Genomic DNA, 21,599 nt, shown 5'->3' with positions numbered 1-21,599 from the left:
TTTACCCAGGTCTGAGCTCTCCAGGTCTCTTATGTGCTGATCTCCTTACTCTGCCTCCAGCCTCAACGTGGGCTGAGATATAGATTCAACTCAGCTGGAGGAACATCAGCTTTCATGCTGCCAACCGGATGCAGCCTCCTCCAGGGCGCCAGTCAGGCGCCCCATGAGCCTCTACCAGCGCGGGCCTTGACGCACTGGACAGTTCCCAAGGCGCGAAAGGCCAGTTCTGCTTGGAGAATTTTGCACAGATTGTTAGAGACAAGTCGGAAGCTCAAAGACGCTTTGTGTGGTGAAACTTTCAAGAAATGACTTCAATTTCCTAACATCAAAACTGAACAGAACTTAGAATTCTGGTACCCTAACCCTAACCCAATGCCCAGACTTCAAAAGGAAAAGAAAAAAGCTGCAGCCCGACCCTGCCATTCTGGCCTCCTTCTTGCCTGGAGCGGATATCACCCCCCTGTCACTCAAAAAGAAGGCTGGCTGGGCTCAGGCTGGGGAGAGCGGAGACTGACTGACGCCCTGTCCAATCAGAAGCCCCGGTGCTGAGCGCTGTCCAATCCTGAGCGCTGTCCAATACTGAGGGCAGTCGGCGAGCAAGGGGGCGGGCTTCCGCGCTCCGGAAGAGGTTTATTTCTCTGCGGTCCGCGGTTCCCCTCAGATTACTGCAGTTGGACTCCAAGCTTCGCTCCTGCCCAGGACGCCGGGTGGCCCTGCCATGCAGGGGCCTAAGCTCCTCTGGGCAGGCTTGGCTGCTGGGAACCAGGAAATGGTGAGTGTGCAGTGGCACCTGGTGCCTGGACAGGGAGGCTCTGGAGGTAGGCCGGACAGGGAGGACGTCCCGCGGGACCTGCAGTGGCGGGAGTCCGAGCTGGCCCACTCCGACTCCGGGCGCTCTCTGCGGCCGCAGGCCTGAGCCCCTTGGGGACAGTGCCCTTCAGTCCCCCTGGCCAGCCGGGTGGGGAGCGTGACAGTGGTGGAGACCCCTCGCGGCCTCCCCATACCTTGGGGGCAGCCTTAGCCCCTGCTCAAGTCTTATGTGGCAGGTGAGCGCGGCTGCCTGGCCTCTTCCCAGGCTGAGGTGATTGACAGGTGGGACCACTAGAAGAATCCAATCTCCTAGACCAGCGATGGCACACACCTGTCATCCCAGAGGCTGGGGAACGGGGGGAGAGGCCAGCCTTGGCAACTTGGCGAGGCACTTAGAGACTCAGCTAGATGAGACCCTGCCTCTAAATAAAATGCAAAATCCTCCAAACCCCGTTTTCCTGCAGGAGGGGAGCTGCGGTGTACAGGGACCCGCTTATTCCTGAGCTAGTTTTGTCTAGTTTGTTTTTTGTTTTGGTAGTTAACAGAAGGGTGCTTTACCACTAAGCTCTGACCCTGGTAGTTTTTAGTTTTTATTCTGAGCGCAGGTCTAGCTAAGATGCTGAGGGTGGCCTGGTTAGGGTTTGATTGATAATGATTTTTCCATTACAATTAAGTGTATGGTTTTTACATCCACGTGGGTTCGTGGGTGGACTCTGTTGACGTCATGATTCCTTGATGATAATTGTAACAGTTATACCAGGAGCCTCCTATTCCGGTATAATTTTGAAACATAATCCTGCTCAACATGTGCTTCTTCAGGGTGCTGGAGTATAATCCAGTACCACGCATGTCCTCCACCGAAGCCCTACCAGTACTCTGCGCCTCCAGTTCCCACACCTCCCTTCATGCTGGGTTGTCTTATTCACTCACATCAAATCCTCTCCAGGAGATGGTTGCATTTATCTAGGCCTTTTCATTGCACTTCATAATAAAATTGACATTTACATACATATGGAGTCATCTATGAAATTTCTGCATTTTGAATTTTTTTGGTCCTCAAATTACTGCAATATGATAATTTTATAACATGCATTAGTGCCTGGTAATGTTAGCTCCTGATTTTGCTCTTAGAGTTCAGAATTCTTGGCTAATTTCATTCAATTTAACTTTCCAGGAGACTTTTCAAACTGTTTGCTCTGGTCCCTTCTTCAATGAAAAGGAAATCATGGTGAAATTTTGATGGGGTGTTATCCTAGATGAACCTGAGGGAAGTGGCCATCTTTATAAGGAGGAATTTTATCATTCAGTCTCTTACGTGCTGATCTGTATTTGCATTTTTTCAAATTCTGCAGGTGTCCTTTTAAAAATATGGTGATATGCGAAATGTGATATTTATATGACATCGATATAAAACTGATATGTGTTTCATAGTATTTGTCAAACTGTATGCAATATGGCAAAAAAAAAAAATGTGGCTGATTGCCAGAAATGGTTATTTCTGGATGGAATTTCCAGGGTGTCCTACTACTGAACTATATCCTCAGCCCTTTTTAAATTTTTACTTAAAAATTTATATTTTAATTTATTTCTTAATTTAATTTTTTAAAATTACTATTCTATATATATATATATATATATATATATATATATATATATATATTTTTTTTTTTTTTTTTTAATTTAGGCAGGGTTTCACTCAGTTGCTGGGATCAGCTTCACAATTGTGATCCCCCTGCCTCAGCCTCCAGATCACTGGATATATCAGGTATGTAGCACCACATGCATCCTATCTCACAATTTCTTTCTTTTTTTAGGATGTTTTTTAGGTCTTGATTTAATTTTATATATTGTTTTTATTATTTTTTAAATACATGATAACAATGGACTGCATTATGATCCTTATTACACACATAGAGCACAATTTTTCATATCTCTGTATATAAAGTATATTCACGTCGTCATCTTATGCCATTATACATGTACTCATTTCTTCTGCATTACAATTCTTAATACACATGTATAACACAATTTTTCACCTCTCTTTGTATGTAAGGTATGTTGACACCCAATTCAAGTCTTTATGCATGTATTTTGAATAATGATGTTGATCATATCATTGTATAATGATAACCATCACCTTCCACCATCCTTGCTAATCTCCTTCCCCCTCCATTTCCCTCCCACCCCTCTGCCCTATGTAGAATTATTCTAATCCTCCTATGCTCTTCCTCCCTACCCCACTGTGAGTCACCCCCATATATCAGAGAAAATATTTGGCATTTGTTTTTTTGGGATTGGCTAACTTCACTTAGCATAATATTTTCCAACTTCATCCATTTACTGGCAATTGCCATGTTTTTATTCTCTTTTAGTGCTGAGTAATATTCCATTGTGTATAAATGACAAATTTGTTTTTATGCATTCGTCCACTGAAGGGAATCTAGGTTGGCTCCACAGTTTAGCTACTATGAATTGTGCTGCTATAAACATTGATGTGGCTGTGTCCCTGTAGTGTGTTGTTTTTAAGTCCTTTGGGTAAATTCCGAGAAGAGGAATAGCTGGGTCAAATGGTGGTTCCATTGCCAGATTTCCAAGAAATCTCCATAGTGCTTTCCATATTGGCTGCACCAATTTGCAATCCCACAAGCAATGTATGAGTGTACCTTTTTCCCACATCCTCGCCAACACATATTGTTGTTTGTCTTCATAATAGCTGCCATTCTGACTGGAGTGAGATGATATCTTAGTTTTTATTTGCATTTCTCTGATTGCTAGAGAGGATGAGCATTTTTTAATATATTTGTTGATTGTATATACTCTTCTGAGAAGTGTCTGTTCAGGTCCTTGGTCCATTTTTTTTTTTTTTTTTTTTTTTTTGGTGTTAAGATATTTGAGTTCTTTATAGACCCTAGAGATTAGTGCTCTATTGCTGAGAGCCATAGCCAAGTAGGAATGACGCATGGCATTTTTGGGTTGAACGGTGACCCTGCTCAGGGATTAGGGTGGCTCTGGGTTTAGGGTGGATCCTGCTGGGAATAGGGCGGTTTAGGGCATATCCTGCTGCCTCAGGCACCTGCTCTTTGGAGTTCCTGTTGAGTTCTCCCGGGGTTCTGAGAGAATTGGTGCTCGGAGCGGGTAGAGGCAGTGTGTTCCCAGAACGTGCGTGTAGACTGCGGTGAGAGTTCGGGAATAAAGAGTTGCTGTTTGAATCTACAAGGCTTTGTGGTGGCTCGGTTATTTTGTGCCCATCCAGACTGTGGCACTCTATCTGATGTGGGAGGGGTCAAGATTTGCTCCTGGATGTAGGCTCTCTTTTTTTTTTTTTTTCTTTTTTGATAAAAAACTTTTTAGTTTGAATCCATCCCATTTATTGATTCTTGGTTTTAATTCTTGTGCTATACAAGTCTTATTAAGGAAGTTGTGGCCTAATCCCACATGATGAAGATTAGGGCCTACTTTTGCTTCTGTAAGATGCAGAGTCTCTGCCTTAATTCCTAGGTCCTTGATCCATTTTGAGTTAACTTTTGTGCATGGTGAGAGATAGGGGTTCATTTTCATTTTGTTGCATATGGATTTCCAGTTCTCCCAGCACCATTTGTTGAAGATGCTATCCTTTCTCCAGTGCATGTTTTTGGCACCTTTGTCTAATATAAGATAGTTGTAATTTTGTCGGTTGGTCTCTGTGTCCTCTGTTCTGTACCATTGGTCTACCAGCCTGTTTTGGTGCCAATACCATGTTGTTTTTGTTTCTATTGCTCCGTGGTATAGTTTAAGATCTGGTATAAAGATACCACCTGCTTCACTATTCCTGCTAAGGATTGCTTTGGCTCTTCTGGGTCTCTTATTTTTCCAGATGAATTTCATGATTGCTTTTTCTATTTCCATGAGGAATGTCATTGGGATTTTGATCAGAATTGCATTAAATCTGTATACTGCTTTTGGTAGTAAGGTCATATTGATAGTATTAGTTCTGCCTATGCAAGAGTAAGGTAGATCTTTCTATCTTCTAAGGTCTTTGATTTCTCTTTAGTGTTCCATAGTTTTCATTGTATGGATCCTTTACCTCTTTTGTTGATTCCCAGGTATCTTTTCCTTGAGGATATTATGAATGGGGTAGATTTCCTCATCTACTTCTCAGAGGATTTGTCACTGATATACAGAAATGCCTTTGATTTATGGGTGTTGATTTTATATCCTGGTACTTTGCTGAATTCTAGTTCTAGAAGTTTTCTCATGGAGTTTTTTGGGTCTTGTAGGTACAGAATCATATCATCAGCAAATAGTCCTAGTTTAAGTTCTTCTTTTCCTCTACTTATTCCTGTAATTTCATTCATCGAATTGCTCTGGCCAGTGTTTCAAGAACTATGTTTACTAGAAGTGGTGAGAGAGAGGGCATCCCTGTCTTATTCAGATTTTAGAGGGAATGCCTTCAGTTTTTCTCCATTTAGAATGATGTTGGCTTGGGGCTTAGCATAGATAGCCTTTACAATGTTGAGGTAAGTTCCTGTTATCCCTAGTTTTTCTAGTGTTTTAAACATGAAGGGGTGCTGTATTTTGTCAAATGCTTTTCTGCATCTATTGAGATGATCATATGATTTTTATTCATTTTATTGATTTCCATATGTTGAACCAACCTTGCATCCTGGGGATGAATCCCACTTGATCATGGTTCACAATCTTTTTGATATGTTTTTGTATTTGATTTGCCAGAATTTTATTCTGAATTTTTGCATCTGTTTTTTAGAGATATTGGTCTGAAGTCTTCTTTCTTTGATGTGTCTTTGTCTGATTTTAGAATAAGGTGATTTTGGCCTCATAGAATGAGTTTTGAAGTGCTCCCTCATTTTCTATTTTATGAAATAATTTCATGAGTATTGGTGTTAGTTCTTCTTTAACGGTCTTGTATCCATTGAGTCCTGGGCATTTTTTTTTTCCCTATTGGTAGGCTTTTGATGGTGTCTTCTATTTCATTGCTTGAAAATGTTCTGTTTAACTTGTGTATATCATCCTCACTCCGTTTGGTTAAATTATATGATTGTAGACATTTATTGATGTCTTCAGTATTTTCTGTTTTATTGGAGTACAAATTTTCAAAATAATTTCTAATTATCTTCTGTATTTCTCTAGTGTTCATGGTGATATTTCCTTTCTCATCATGGATTTTAGTAATTTGAGTTTTTCTCTACATTAGCATGGATAAGGGTTTATCAAGTATATTTATTTTTTTCAAAGAGCCAACTTTTCATTTCAAAAATTAAAAAAAATTCAATTTATAAAAAATATACGGCAGCGGAATGTATTACAATTCTTACTACACATGTACAGCACAATTTTTCATATCTCTGTAAAGTAGGTTGACACCAATTCATGTCTTCATACATGTAAGATAGATAATGATGTCCATCACATTCCACCATCCTTGCTAATCCCTGCCCTCTCCCTTCCCACCCCTCTGCCCTAAATAGAATTTATCTATTCCTCCCATGCTCCCCCTCCCTACCCCAGTATAGTCAGTTTCCTTATATCAGAGAAAATATTTGGCATCTGTTTCTTTGGGATTGGCTAACTTCACTTAGCATTATCTTCTCCAATGCCATCCTTTTACCTGCAGATGCCATGATTTTATTCTCTTTTATTGCTGAGTAATATTCCATTGTGTACAAATGCCACATTTTTTTATCCATTCATTTATTGAAGGACATCTAGGTTGGCTCCACAGTTTAGCTATTGTGAATTGTGCTGCTATAAACATTGATGTGGCTGTGTCCCTGAAGTATGCTGTTTTTAAGTCCTTTGGGTATAGACTGAGGAGTGGGATAGCTGGGTCAAATGGTGGTTCCATTCCCAGATTTCCAAGGAATCTCCATACTGCTTTCCATATTGGCTGCACCAATTTGCATTCCACCAGGAGTGTATGAGTGTACCTTTTCCCCACATCCTCGCCAACACTTATTGTATGTCTTCATGATAGCTGCCATTCTGACTGGAGTGAGATAATATCTTAAAGTACTTCTTATTTGTGTTTCTCTGATTGCTCGAGATGATGAGCATTTTTCCATATATTTACTGATTGTATATCTTCTGAGAAGTGTCTTTTCAGGTCCTTGGCCCATTTCTTGATTGGGTTATTTGTTTTTTCATCTACCAGGGTCTTTTAAATCCTCTGTCCTGGACCACAGCTGCTTCATTTGATTCCTCACATTATGAAGCTTCCAGCATCTTGGACCAAGCTGTTACCAGTTTCCCAGTGTTGCCATCCTGCAGGCAAACATTTGGTGACTATTCCTCCCATGATTATGTGAGTAAATATAATAAGCTCCCTTCTATACACACATCCATTTTTATGTATTTTATTCTCATTTTCTGAAGAACCTTGAAAAATACAGGCATATTCTCAACAAAATGTCTGGGTCGTATGGCATCTCTAGTTTTAATTTTTTGAAAAATAACCCTTATAGTTTTTTAAATATCTATTCAAATTTATATTTCTGGCAAGGATGTCAAAGTGTTTCCTTTTCTGCATATCTTCTGCAGTATGTGTTACCTACCAACATTTTGAGAATAGCCCACAAGCATGTGGTTATAGTTCATTGTGATATAACCTGAAATCATAAAAATTCTAGAAGAAAATGAGAAGAATTTTTTTCATTCACGTTGGCAATGGTTTTAAATAGAACCTCTTGAGAATGTGCAAGGAAAAATAGATAGGTGAGACTATATAAAGCTAAAAATGCTTCTGTGCAGCAAAGGAATCAATCAATGAAATGTAAAAGTAGACTGTGGGTAAAAGAAAATCGTTGCTAGCCATATGTCTGATAAAAGCTCAGCATCCAAAATATATGAAATTTATACAGCTCACCAAAAATAAAAAAAACAACAAACCTTAATTACCTAATTTAAATATGGTAAAATACTTAGATTCTGCCCTAAAAATTAAACAAGTGTTTCAAGACATATAAAACCTACTCAAGAATATTAATTAGGCTAACTAAAATTATAATTTACTTTAGCTTCTCTGCTTCATTTATCTCACAGGATTATGTGTGCACACTCTCTGTCCTGCACAGGGCATCCTGAGACATTGTTCAATTCACAAAATGCCAGGTTCTCATTTCCCCACATTGTGCTTTCTCATCATAATTGCCAAGAAAGTCTGAAGCCTGGAAAACAACAACATATGGATAAATTGCAAGATAATCATCAACTTTGAAAATTACTTCAGGAATCAATAGAATACTTTAGCAGACCCAGATGTGAAGAAATATAAAGTAGACCTACAAATTAACATTTAACTTAATTGCAAATATTTTTATGAGCATCTGAAAAGCTGATCATGGTAGCATACGCCACTAGTCCTGGCAACCTGTGAGGCTACAGTGGGAGGAGGATTTGGGCTAAGGAATGTGAGGCCAACCTGGCAAAAATCCAGCTCCAAAAATCAACCCACCAAAAAAAACCAAACAGTAATCACATTTTTTTAAAAAAAGGTGCCTTCACAGGCGATTTCTGGCAATCATGTAATAAGAGATCAGTAAGAATAATTCATGATTTCATCTAAAAATAGAAGAAAAAAATGGACTAATTCTTTCTGTAAGGCCAGAAATACCAAATAACACAACAAAAGAATGGAAATTGCAGACCATCTTCCTATAGATGTTGACCAGATATTCAAACCCCTAGAAAACTGAGAATAACAACAAAAATAAAGATTGGACTTCATGACCAAGAGGGACAATATGTAAGTTTCCAAAAATCTTTTTGATAGAGAAAAGCTTTTGGCAGATTACATACTTATGTAATTTATTGTAAAACCTATGGCCAATTAAGACTAGAGGACAATTCTTTGTCAATCCACTAAAGGGCAGCTGTGAACTGTTTTCATATTTAATGGTGAGAACCTAAGTGTTTGACAATTTAGTTTTAGAAAAAGGAAAAAAAAATGTATGGTTTCCTGACATCTAAATATTGTTCTAAGAATACTGAATAGCATTTTATACATCAAAAGTCAAATAGCATATGCAGATGATATTCTTATTTCTATAATATTTTTAAGCAATTTCCATGCACTAATGAAACATAAGACCTAAATTAGTTCAATAATGTTATGGGTTAAATGGTCAACATTAAGTCATGTAATTTATACACACTAGCAATGGGCAGTGTTAAAATTGAGGCATAAATCCATTCACAAATATAGGAAAAATAATTTAAAATGAAAGTAATAACAAAAGAACTGTTCACTGCAAAGTAAAAATAAAGGGGAAAGTAAAATGCAAAAAAAAAAAAAATGGAAACAAATTGGGAAAACAGTTAATATTCAATGATCAAAAGTTTGATTTTGTTAAAACCACAATATTCCACAGTGGGTCTGCAGATTCAATATAATGAGGCCAAAATCCAAAAGTCATTTTGTAAAAATTACCCAGCTGACTCTAAAATTATAACAAATGCAAAAAAAATTAAATAACTCAATATTGAAGTAAAAATTGTGTGACTTTTATTGAAAATGTGCATTGCAAAAATACATCGTGTAGGATATTAAATTTGGTTAAATACCTCTTAAATTGCTGATGACCAGTATTCCTTATGCATGAAGTGAGGGTCTGTGTTAATGTAGGCAAGAATTAGGCTGGGATTGACTTTTGTCATCACAGGTACTATCTGCTGAGCTTGAGAATGTCTATTGCTTTCATGATAACTTTTTTCTGCCTCCCAGATTTTCTGCACCTTACCTACCATCGATGTTCTGTCTCTTGTATTTCACCCAAATATATCCCACTGGGTATCAGGTATTGAAATTCACATATATTCCTGCTCTTCCTGCAGCTGAGAACTAAAAAAACAATGCAGTTCAATGTCTTGTTGAGTGGTTGAAAGGATTTGTCCTTGATCCTCACACAGGCTGAAGTGTGTTTTTTATTTTTATTTTTTGATTTAAAACAATGACAGTGGAATGCATTACAATTCTTATTACATGTATACAGCACAATTTTTCATATCTCTGGTTGTATATAAGGGATGTTGGGACCAATTTGTGTCTTCATACATGTACTTTGGATAGTGATGTCATCACATTCAACTATCACTGCTAATCCCCTACCTACTTCCCCTCCCCTTCCACCCCTCTAATAGATGTAGAATTCATCTATTCCTCCCATGCTCCCCCTCCCTACCCCACTATATTCAGCTTCCTTATATAAGAAAAACCATTCAGCATTTGTTTTTTGGGATTGACTAACTTCACTTCTCCAATACCATCCATTTACATGCAATTGCCATGATTTTGTTATTGCTGAGTAAAATTCCATTGTGTATATATGCCACATATTTTTTATCCATTCATCCACCAAAGGGCATCTGGGTTGGCTCCACAGTTTGCTATTCTGAATTGTGCTGCTATAAACATTGACGTGGCTGTGTCCCTGTAGTATGCTGTTTTCGAGTCCTTTGAGAATAGTCCGAGAAGAGGAATAGCTCGGTCAAATGGTGGTTTCATTTCCAGATTTCCAATACTGCTTTCCATATTGGCTGCACCAACTTGCAATCGCACCAGAAGTGTATGAGTGTACCTTTTCCCCCACATCCTCAGCAACACTTGTTGTTGGTCTTCAAAATAGCTGCCATTATGATTGGAATGAGATGATATCTTAGAGTGGTTTTGGTTTGCATTTCTCTAATTGCAAGAGATGATGAACATTTTTCCATATATTTGTTGATTGATTCTATGTCCTTTTCTGAGAAGTGTCTGTTCAGGTCTTTGGCCCATTTCTTGACTGGATTATCTGGTTTTTTTTTTTGTTGTTGTTGTTGTTGCTTAGCATTCTGTGTTATTTATATACCCTTGACATTAGTTCTCTATCTGATGTATGAGGGATAAAAATTTTCTCCCAGAATGTAGGCTCTCTGTTCACCTCAGATTTTTTTTCTTTTTCTTGCTGAGAAGAAACTTTTTAGTTTGAATCCATCCCATTTATTGATTCTTGGTTTTAATTCTTGTGCTATAGGCATCTTATTAAGGAAGTTGGGGCATAGCCCCACATGATGAAGATTAGGGCCTACTTTTTCTTCTATTAGATGCAGAGTCTCTGGTTTAAATCCTAGGTCCTTGATCCACTTTGAGTTGAGTTTTGTGCATGGTGAGAGATAGGGGTTTAATTTCATTTTTTTTTTTTTTTTGCAAATGAATTTCCAGTTTTCCCAGCATCATTTGTTGAAGAGGCTATCTTTTCTCCAATGCATGTTCTTGGCACCTTTGTCTCATATAAGATAATTGTGATTTTGTGGGTTAGTCTCTGTGTCCTCTATTCTGTATCATTGGTCAATCTACCAGCCTGTTTTGGTGCCAATACCATGCTGTTTTTGTTTCTATTTCTCTGTAGTTTAAGGTCTGGTATAGTGATACTACCTGCTTCACTCTTCCTGCTTAGAATTGCTTTAGCTATTCTGGGTCTCTTATTTTTCCAGATGATTGTCATGATTGCTTTTACTTTTTCTATGAGAAATGTCATTGGGATTTTGATCAGAATTGCATTAAATCTGTATAGTGCTTTTGGTAATGTGGTCATTTTGATAATATTAATATTGCCTATGCAAGAGTAAGGTAGATCTTTCCATCTTCTAAGATTGTCTTTGATTTCTTTTTTTAGGGTTCTGTAGGTTTCATTGTATAGATCTTTCACTTCTTTTGTTGATTCCCAAGTATCTAATTTTTTTTTGTTTTGAAGTTACTGTAAATGGGGTAGTTTTTCTCATTTCCTTCTCGAGGCTTTGTAACTGATATACAGAAATGCCTTTGTTTAATGGGTGTTGATTTTATATCCTGCTGCCTTGCTGAATTCATTTTCTAGTTCTAGAAGTTTTCTGGTGGTGCTTTTGGGGTCTTCTAGGTATAGAATCGTATTGTCAGCAAATAGTGCTAATTTAAGTTCTTTTCCTGTAGTTACTCCTTTAACTTCTTTTGTCTACTTGCTCTGGCCGCTGTTTCAAGAAGTATGTTGAATAGAAATGGTGAAAGAGGGCATACCTGTCTTGTTCCAGTTTTTAGAGGGAATGCCTTTAATTTTTCTCATTTGAATGATGTTGGCCTGAGGCTTAGTGTAGATAGCCTTCATGATGTTGAGATATGTTCCTGTTATCTCTAGTTTTTCTAATGTTTTGAACATGAAAGGGTGCTGTATTTTGTCAAATGGTTTTTCTGTGTCTCTTGAGATGATCATATGATTCTTATTTTTAAGTCTATTGATGTGATGAATTACCTTTATTGATTTCCATATGTTGAACCAACCCTGTATCCCTGGGACAAACCCCACTTGATCTTGGTGTACGACCTTTTTAATATGTTTTTGTATTCAATTTGCCAGATTTTTATTCAGAATTTTTGCATCAATGTTCATTAGAGATATTGGCCTGAAGTTTTCTTTCTTTCCTTTGTCCCTGCCTGGTTTTGGGATCAGGGTGTTATTGGCCTCATTAGAAGGAGTTTGGAAGTGCTGCTTCTTTCTCTATTTCCTTAAATAAATTGAAGAGCATTGGTGTTCTTGTAGTTCTTCTTTAAAGGTCTTATTGAACTTGGCTGTGTATCCATCTGGTCCTGGGCTTTCCTTGGTTGGTGAGCTTCTGACGGCATCTTCTATTTCATCATTTAATATTAGTCTGTTTAAATTGTGTATGTTTCCTGATTCAATCTGGGAATATCATATGACTTAAGAAATTTGTTGATGCCTTCAATGTCTTCTATTTTATTGGGGTATACATTTTCAAGATAATTTCTAATTATCCTCTCTATTTCTGTAGTGTCTGTTGTGATATTGCCTTTTTCATCATGTATGCTGGTAATTTGAATTTTCTCTCTCCTTTTCTTCATTAGCATAGCTAAGGTTCTGTCAGAGAACCAACTTTTTTTCAAGGTTTAATTGTTTCTTTTAGTTCAATTTCAGTTCTAATTTTAATTATTTCTTGCCTTCTACTGCTTTTGCTGTTGATTTGTTCTTCTAGGGCTTTGAGATGAAGTATGAGATCAATTATTGACTTTTTCTTCTTTTAAGGAATGAACTCCATGCAATGAAGTTTCCTCTTAGTACTGCTTTCATAGTGTCCAAGAGATTTTGATATGTTGTGTCTATGTTCTTGTTTACCTCTAAGAATTTTTTAATCTCCTCCTTGAAGTCTTCTATAACCCATTGTTCATTCTTTTGTACCAAATTGATTCACTCATTGAACTGCTTATAGAACTTGAAATATTTCAAGTTTGTCTTTTCACGAGGTGGAAGTGTCACTTTACATGTCTCTAAACATTAATATTTTATGAATATTTTACACATTGGGAATGTGTCATGGATCATACTTGAAACTAATTGTATTGGGGAGCTCAATCTATCTCATGGATACAAAGCAGAGAGAATAGCAACCAGACTGTTTTCAAAAGCTTTTTTACCACTCTTTTTGTCTCCCTTGGGCACAATCACCTTATGAGAATATCTTTGACAAGTCTGATTTGCATCTGGAATGTCCGCCAAATTTCACATTCACTGATGGCAGAAGAGTTAGGAGTTGGACTTTTATTCAGTGCTTGGATTATGGTATATATCCTTCACTTCACTCTGATATGGAGTATATATACTGTTTTTGGACTTATGTATTTTTCTCTTAATTAGATAATGGAAAGTATCTTATTACATAATTAAAGTCACTCTCCTACATGACAGTCAATTCTACTAACTCTTATTTCAAATTAAAAACTGAATAATGGTTTGGTCCAAGTTCTATTGATGTAACAATTTTTATTTCAGGAGCCATTGACATTCGGGGATGTGGCCATTGATTTCTCTGAGGAGGAATGGGAATGCCTGGATCCTGCTCAGCAGAATTTATATAGAGAAGTGATGTTGGAGACCTACAGCAACCTGGTCTTTGTGGGTGAGCATAACTTTCCTTCAAAATTCCTATTTATCATTATTTAATTTTCTTCCCTTGAAGTATATCTTTTGGGAACTTCACCATAAGAATGAGATTCAGATTCATGCTTTCAATAAAAAAGATGTGGTAGTTCTTGGTGCTGACAAGAAAATGTTAATGATGTTTTTTTTCATCCTTAATGTTTACCTTTGTTGGCATGATATACATCCTTCACTTGACATATGGTTGACTTAGAGGAATGCAGTGATGTCAAATCCTGTGACCCACATATAGCTTTGAGGACATAGTTGAGGTAGAGGAGGAAGCCTAAATTCAAAAAGGTTGATTGAGAAGTTATCCAGAAGAAAAGATTTTTGAGAAGCTTTGATTTCTTTCTTTTGTTATCATAGAAGAACCTGTCCTGTGTTTTGTGCTTCAAAATTATCTAGTCTCCGGCTTTTCCTCCAATATTGTCTCCATACATGCAAATTAACAACAAAACACTCCCCTTGCCTTGTGTCAATATTATCTGACAGCTCTTCCATAATTTTTTAAAATATTTTTTAGTTGTTAATGAATTTCCCATTTATTCATATGTGGTGCTGAGGATTGAACCCAGGGCCTTATATGTGCTAGGCAAGTGCTCTACCACTAGTCTACAACTCCAGCCTCTCTTCCATTATTTACAGGAAATTTTTGCACATTTCTGGAGACCTCTAAGTCAAACCATTGTAATACATTACTATCATAAGTCAGTTTCTCTGATCTTATTTGTACATTTTTTTTTTCACGAAAATTTCCTTATCAGAGTTCTTTCTGAATATGTGTAATGGATTTTCTGTGAAATTATCTGCCGTGGAATGAATGTCAAGATAGCAAAGACTGTTCTTTTGAGAGATGCTGTAAGTTGTAGTTGAATAAGAGGATTTGTAAAATAATACATCTGTGGATATTTACAATTTGGATGGTTAATTTTTTTCTTTATTTTTTCGTTGTGTCCAGTAGGTTCTGTGTTACAGACTGGGTTTCCTCATATCAGTTAATTGCTTCACAAATTACGATATGCATGACCCTGGTTGATATTGCCAATAATGTTATATGTTCTTTTGCTTGTATAAATATTAAGCCCCTTTTGTCTATGACTTTTGTATTTTATCTTGATTGAGTTTTCATTCTGCCCATGTACGTAGAAATTGAAGTTGTCTATATGTAAGTGTAATGGGGATTGATGGCAGTGATACTCTAATGCTGAACTACACCCCAAGCTCCTTTTCATTCATAGTTGGAGAGAGGTTCTCACTGCATTATTGAGGATGTCTTGAAATTGCAATTCTCCTGCCTCAGACTTCCTAGTAGCTGAGATTACATGCATGCCCATCATTTGTATATTGATGAGTTTGTTCTTATTTATAGGATGAAAACCACATTATTTTAAATGTAGCTTGAGAAATGTTGCAAATCTCTTTATCTTTTAATTTTTATTGTAATCAAAACCACAAAATAAAAGTTACTGTCTCCAAAATTTTAAATATACAGTTCAGTAACATGAATTCAAATTGTTACGCAATGTAAATCTAAAAACTTTACATCTCAAAAAAATATCAATTCCTAAGAAGCAAGGGCTCATTTCTGTCTCCCCATCACAAAACCATTCTCTTTTGTTCAGAAAGCTTTTTTTTTTAGTTTAGAGATGTCATATTCATAGAATTCTGCGATATTTTTTCTGTGACATATTTCAGTTAACCTAGCATACATACATTTTGTAAAATATATAATTAGAATAAATCTTTGACTTCAAAGTTCTATAGTTTCTATATTCCAAATTGTCTCATCCATTCTTTTCAAGGAATATTTGGTTTGCATCCCCCATGATGGCTCTGTTGTATAATAGGGTAACAACACTGGTGTGCAATGTTTTTAATTTGCTATTGATGTGAGGGCTTATTACCACACTCACTCAGAACTCCATGTACCTAACACCATGCCTGCATTTACAATTGAATTCTGTAACTTTTAGTATATTTTTTAGCAGGGAAATATTCTTCCAATTATATTTGTATTTTGTGGGATATTCATACAATTTAAATGATAGATTTCTCTGCAAAAAAAAAAAAAAAAAAATTAACAACGGGAGTTTGACAAATATTACCTGGAGCCTGTGGTTAACTTTAAGTAGTGTAAGCATCTTTTAATTTTATCGTTCAATTCTTGGACAACAGCATGCCCAAGAGTGTTCAATCAACTGACACATATTTAGGGATTTTTGAACATCCTTATCACTTTTCACTTCAAATTTTTATTCCATGTTGGTTATAAAATAACTATCACTTAAATATTTATTTACCTTTGTATTAATACATAAAATTGGTCTATCCAACATAATATCCCACTTGCAATTAAGAACAGGGATTCTATTAGTCTACAATATTTTTCAAAATATTTTCAAAGTCTTATACTTTGCAATTACCATTTTGCTTCACTGTATTTCCCTTTTCAGTAAGTGGGGATTGATGTCTCCTAGGATGACAGTGATTCTTTGTTTTCATTCAACTCTCTCAATGTTTTCTTTGTGTGTTTGGGAAGTAGGATGTACATTGCCAATGTATTTACTCTTAATCCTAGGAAAAGGTTCCTTCTCTCAATTTTTGCCTCTTTTCAAAGGTTTTTTAAAATTTAAAATGTCTTCTATGTCCTGTAACTGTCTTGAAATATGTTTTGTGTACTATCATTTAGACAGCCCAGTTTTTGTTCAGTCACTTTTGTATGTGTCATTCTTATATTGTTTTTCTTTCAGTATGTGTGTGTCCTTAGACTTAGAGTATCCTGTGGACTACCTTCAGTTGTAATTTTTAGATTAATTCAGATAGCCAAGGTTTGTTTTGATCAGATTTTGTAATCTTGCATTTGCCAACAACAACAACAAAAATCTAAAAATGAAGAATCTCCTACTTATACTTTGTATGAGTATCAACTTTACTTCACTTTATTAAAAATTAATATATTTGTGGCTTTTCAAAACTATATTATTGTTACAGGTATATATGTCTATTAACAGTTTTGTTTTTATGCTTTTGTCTTTCAAATTCTATTGCAAAATTACTTGTTTTGTGACCCATCATTACAATAAAATAGAGTTGTTTGTGCCAAGAAATGTTTAGAATTTCATATGACTTGTGTTGCTGTGCACACTTACATTTTAGTATGAAGGATTACCTTTAGTACTTTGTGGAGAACAGATCTAATGTTGATGAATAGTCTGTTCAATTTTATATCTTTAAAGTCTTTATTTTCCTTCTCTTTTGAAAGATAGCGGTTGTGAATATAATGTCTTCATTGATAATTTTATTCTTTCATCCCTTGAAAATAGCCCCGAATTCCTTTCTGTGTTGTGAAGTTTTGACTAAGGATTTCACAATTATATAGTTACACATTTCTAGGTGACCCATTTTTTTTCTCTTGGATGCTCTCAATATTCTGAGTTTTAAAACTTGGATTAAAAACCTGCTTTGAGTCTTTACAACTTGGAGATAATTGAGCTGCTTGGATGTTTTATTTTTCCTATTTTATTAGATGTTTTTATTAGTACTGGAAAGAGAACTTAAGGGCACTTTACCACTTTGCATTTTTTACTTTGACTGCCTTGAAATTTTGATCTTCTGGCTCTTCTGGCTCAGCCTCCTATGTTGCTATGTAAAACCACCTCTGACTCTTTCAGACATTTTCTAAACAAAGTCTTTAAACACACATTTTCTGCTTATTAACAATTCTTTACCAAATTTTATTCTGTGTGTTGGTTATTGTGTGTTGGTTTAGTTCATTAAACTTCTTTTAAATGATTATTTAATATTCCCCTTGAGTAATTCATAACTTTTTCTTACAGTTGATTTTGCCATTTTTTTTCTGTTGGTAAGCAGGAACCCCTTTTTGAACAATCCCCAAATATTCACATGTTTCTTATTTTTTTTTTTTAATGAAACAGAAGAAATATATTGTGAAGGAGGAAAGGCTTATAACACAATTTGTCTTCTTCTACAATATAACTCTCCATAGTAAGGTACTCATCTTGGATACTATGAACACTAAGATGATTTGGAAAGTTTTCAAAGTAATTTTCTTTGTACATTTTTATTTGATTTATATATTTCTGCAGTAATGATGGACTTGGATTTAATAATTCACTCCCATCCTGATGTTCCTTTATTGCTGTAAATTCCTATGTTTGCAAAATATAATCAGCCCAGTACAGCAAGTAAACATGATTGTTATTTTTATTTATTTCAGCCATGACTTCTCATCGTCCTCAAGAAATTTCACCAGAGCAAAGAATAAAAGAAGGAGAGGGAAGATATGGAAAGTCGGCCCTAGATTATTTACCACTAAGAAAACAATGGGAAAATATAGGTGAGAGTAAAGTTCAAAAATTGTATTATAATGGACAAAACCAATTAGTAGTCCCTATTTATGATAAAAAAATTATGGTCACAAGACACCAGAAAAAATTAATATCTGAAAAAAAATCAATCTATTCCACTTACTTTTGAGGAGCTGTGTATGGCTTTAAGAATATATCCACAGCCATTTTACAAAAGGAAATGTGGAAAATTTGAAAAGAAATCTGGTCCATGCATAAGTTTTTAACTTAGCCAATTATAAATGTAGCACTGAGTTAAACTTCCAGTCAAATTTTTGCACAGAAAAGATACTTGAAACTGAAAGACACATTTCTAAAAGTGATACTTTTGAGAGTTTCTTTACAAAATGTCCATTTTTTCTGCAGCAAAACAGTAATTTCTCCTTGCACACAAATGGACAATGTTAAGAATTGTAGAAAGGATTCTACTTCCCCACTATTGCTCAATGACAATTATGATACAGATTTCTGGAAAGTGCTATAAGTAACACCATTAGCCATGTATGTACCCTGAGTAATTACCAGTATATTTACATTGGTGATAAAAATTATGAATATAGAGAAACTCCTAGTCATTTTCTAAAGGAAAATTACCATGATGAAAAATGTGGGAAAGTCTTGCTTCAGTTCTCAAAAACTATTACTCATCCAAATATTCATAGTCAAGGCAAAACTTGCAAGTGTAAAGTATGTGAAAGGGCTCTTAATAACAGAGAAGAGCTTGCTCAATACAAGAGAATTTATGGAGAAAGGGAGCCTTATAAGTTTAAAGAATATATCAAAGCATTGGCTTGCTCAACAAATTCTAAACACAGTAGATACGATGACAGTGATAAACTAAATTTAAAGAATGCAGAAAAACTTTTAGTGAAAGGTTACAATTTCTTAAGCATCAGAGCATTTTTGCTGAAGAAAAGGCCTGTAAATGTAAAAAGTGTTGCAAACCCTTAAAAAATTTTTCAACTCTTACTCAACATCAAAAAATTTATTCTGCAGAGAAGACCTACCAATGTGAAGAATGCAACATACTCAAGAACTTTACTCAACATCACAGTGTTCATACAGGAGATACGCCATGCAAATGCAAAGAATGTGACAAAACTTCTAATAAAAGCTCCAATCTTATTTGTCACCAGTGCACACACCCTCTAGAGATGCCCCACATATGTAAACAAGTTTGTGAAGCCTTAAAAAATCCAAGCCTTAAAAATCACCAGAGAATTCATACTGGAAAGAAGCTCTACACATGTAAAGTGTGTGGCAAGATTTTTAATCATAAATCATCATTTACTGAGCACCAGCGAATCCACACTGGAGAGAAGCCCTACACCTGTAATGTATGTGGCAAAGCTTTTAGAAGAAAGTCACATCTTGATGGCCACAACAGGATTCATACTGGAGAAAAGCCCTACAACTGTAAAGGATGTGACAAAGCTTTTAAAAGAAAGTCACATCTTCATCGCCACAACAGGATTCATACTGGAGAGAAGCCCTACAAATGTAGAGAATGTGGCAAGAGTTTTAATCAAAAATCATCACTTACTCAGCACCAGCGACTCCACACTGGAGAGAAGCCCTACAACTGTAACATATGTAGCAAAAGTTTTCATCAAAAACCATCACTTACTCGGCACCAGAGAATTCACACTGGAGAGAAGCCCTACAACTGTAAAGTGTGTGGCAAAAGTTTTACTACTACAAACACACATCTTGATTGCCACAACAGGATTCATACTGGAGAGAAGCCCTACAAATGTTAAGTGTGTGGCAAGAGTTTTACAATAAACACACAGCTTGATCGCCACAACAGGATTCATACTGGATAGAAGCCCTACAAATGTAGAGAATGTGGCAAAGATTTTAATCAACAATCATCACTTACTTGACACCAGAGAACCCATACTAGAGAGAAGTCTTATAAATGTGAAGAATGGCAAAGCTTTTAAAATTGAAGATCACATCTTACTAAACATTATAGATTTTATTCTGGAGAGAACTTTTACAAGTGAAAACATTGAAACAGTGTCTTTAAGGATGAATCAACCCTTATTTCACAGTAGTTCAACACTATTTAACACCAGAGATATGATAGCACAGAAATTATACAAGTGTAAAATAGGTGTCAGAGTCTCCAACAGTTATTCACACCCTACTCAGGACCTCAGAATTCATACGAGTGAGAGGACATGTGGAAAAATTTCAGACATTTTTCAATTTCTGATCCCATACCTGTAGCAAATGTGGAGTAGCATTTGTCCAAAGTATGTACCTTAGATAACAGCAAAATATTTACAAAACACCTTGACAAATACAACAACTGTAAGTGTCTTATGTATAGCCCATCTCTTGAAGTATTTGGGACCTAGGAGGGAAAAAATCATTTAAATGTAGAAAATGGGTAATTGCTTTTGATATTTGCTGAAAATTTTCTTAACAACTTTAGCTGATATTGTAGAAATAATGAAATACAAATATAGAATAGTGCATCCCTAAATGGATATAATTTTACTATAAATCAACAATTACTAAATATTCTCATTTCTCACAATTGGAGAAAACATAATTCTCATAGTTGATTATTTCAGAAATGTCTTAAGATTATATGAAGCTTTAAATGTTTAATTTTTAGTTTTGAACTTAGGGGCACTTAATCAGTAAACTGCATCCCCAGATTTTTTTTCATCATTTTTATTTAGAGATATGGTCTGCTAAGTTGGTTAGGGCCTCAGTAAGTTATGGAGCCTGGCTTTGAACTTGAAAAACGCCTTCTGTAGTTCCTCAAGGGTCACTGGCATGGACCACCATGCCTGTTGTATAGAGCATTTTTACTTATATTTGCATTACATATGTAATTTGTTACTAAATAAAAATTGTGAATTTTTAATGTTAACCATGTCATGCATTTAATGATGTTATTAGGTCACATACTTCCCACTATTCACTTTGCTAATGGAGCGATGCAATAGTAAAATATTCTATTGGGTAAAAAATGCTATAACATCTCCATTAATTATTTCATGTTTAATCAAGTTTTATTTGGGGAATATTATTTATGTAAATTACCTTTGAAATTATGGAAAAATTCCAACAGTTATAGGAAGGACCTAGGGATACTAAAATAATGCCCAGGTATCCCTAGTTTGAATGACAACTTTAACATTTCACCTTACAAAGTTGCAGTACTCCCTAAGGGATCTACAACTCTGGAGAGTTGCACAAGCTCCCAGTCAGGGAGAGGAGAAAGACCCAAGAGACTAGGAGCCAATTTGCATATTCAGGTAAAAAGAGGGTTGCTGAATGGGGAAATATTCTCAATGTTTCCTGAGGAAACCACGTGGTCTACAGGCCCATCCTGACCCTTGGACTGAAGAAACCATGCAGTTCCTCATGAATTCCATGACGTTCATCACTGAGGAGACTAGAATGACCTCAATTGTAGGAAAAACCTACCAATATAGGACCATCTGTTTAGTCTTGGATACCC

The 21,599-nt window shown here is 36.0% G+C and overlaps 1 protein-coding gene across 1 annotated transcript in view; it reads left to right on the top strand.

The window, feature by feature from the left end:
- Positions 1-633: 633 nt before the first annotated feature.
- LOC124082147 (zinc finger protein 69 homolog B) overlaps positions 634-21,599 on the top strand; it is a 94,584-nt gene continuing 73,618 nt past the window's right edge. Inside the window, exons 1-5 of the mRNA XM_058573992.1 lie at positions 634-772; positions 2,495-2,575; positions 6,959-7,108; positions 13,599-13,725; positions 17,986-18,105. Of these exons, the coding sequence (XP_058429975.1) occupies positions 719-772; positions 2,495-2,575; positions 6,959-7,108; positions 13,599-13,725; positions 17,986-18,105 (532 nt within the window). The 5' untranslated portion in view covers positions 634-718. The remainder of the gene's footprint in view (positions 773-2,494; positions 2,576-6,958; positions 7,109-13,598; positions 13,726-17,985; positions 18,106-21,599) is intronic.

Source organism: Marmota monax, unplaced genomic scaffold (assembly GCF_021218885.2).
Source record: "Marmota monax isolate L192 unplaced genomic scaffold, Marmota_monax_Labrador192_F-V1.1 WCK01_AAM20220418_F8-fsc00044, whole genome shotgun sequence".
NCBI classification, from domain to species: Eukaryota; Metazoa; Chordata; class Mammalia; order Rodentia; family Sciuridae; genus Marmota; species Marmota monax.
This window is presented reverse-complemented; position numbering and strand designations above follow the sequence as displayed.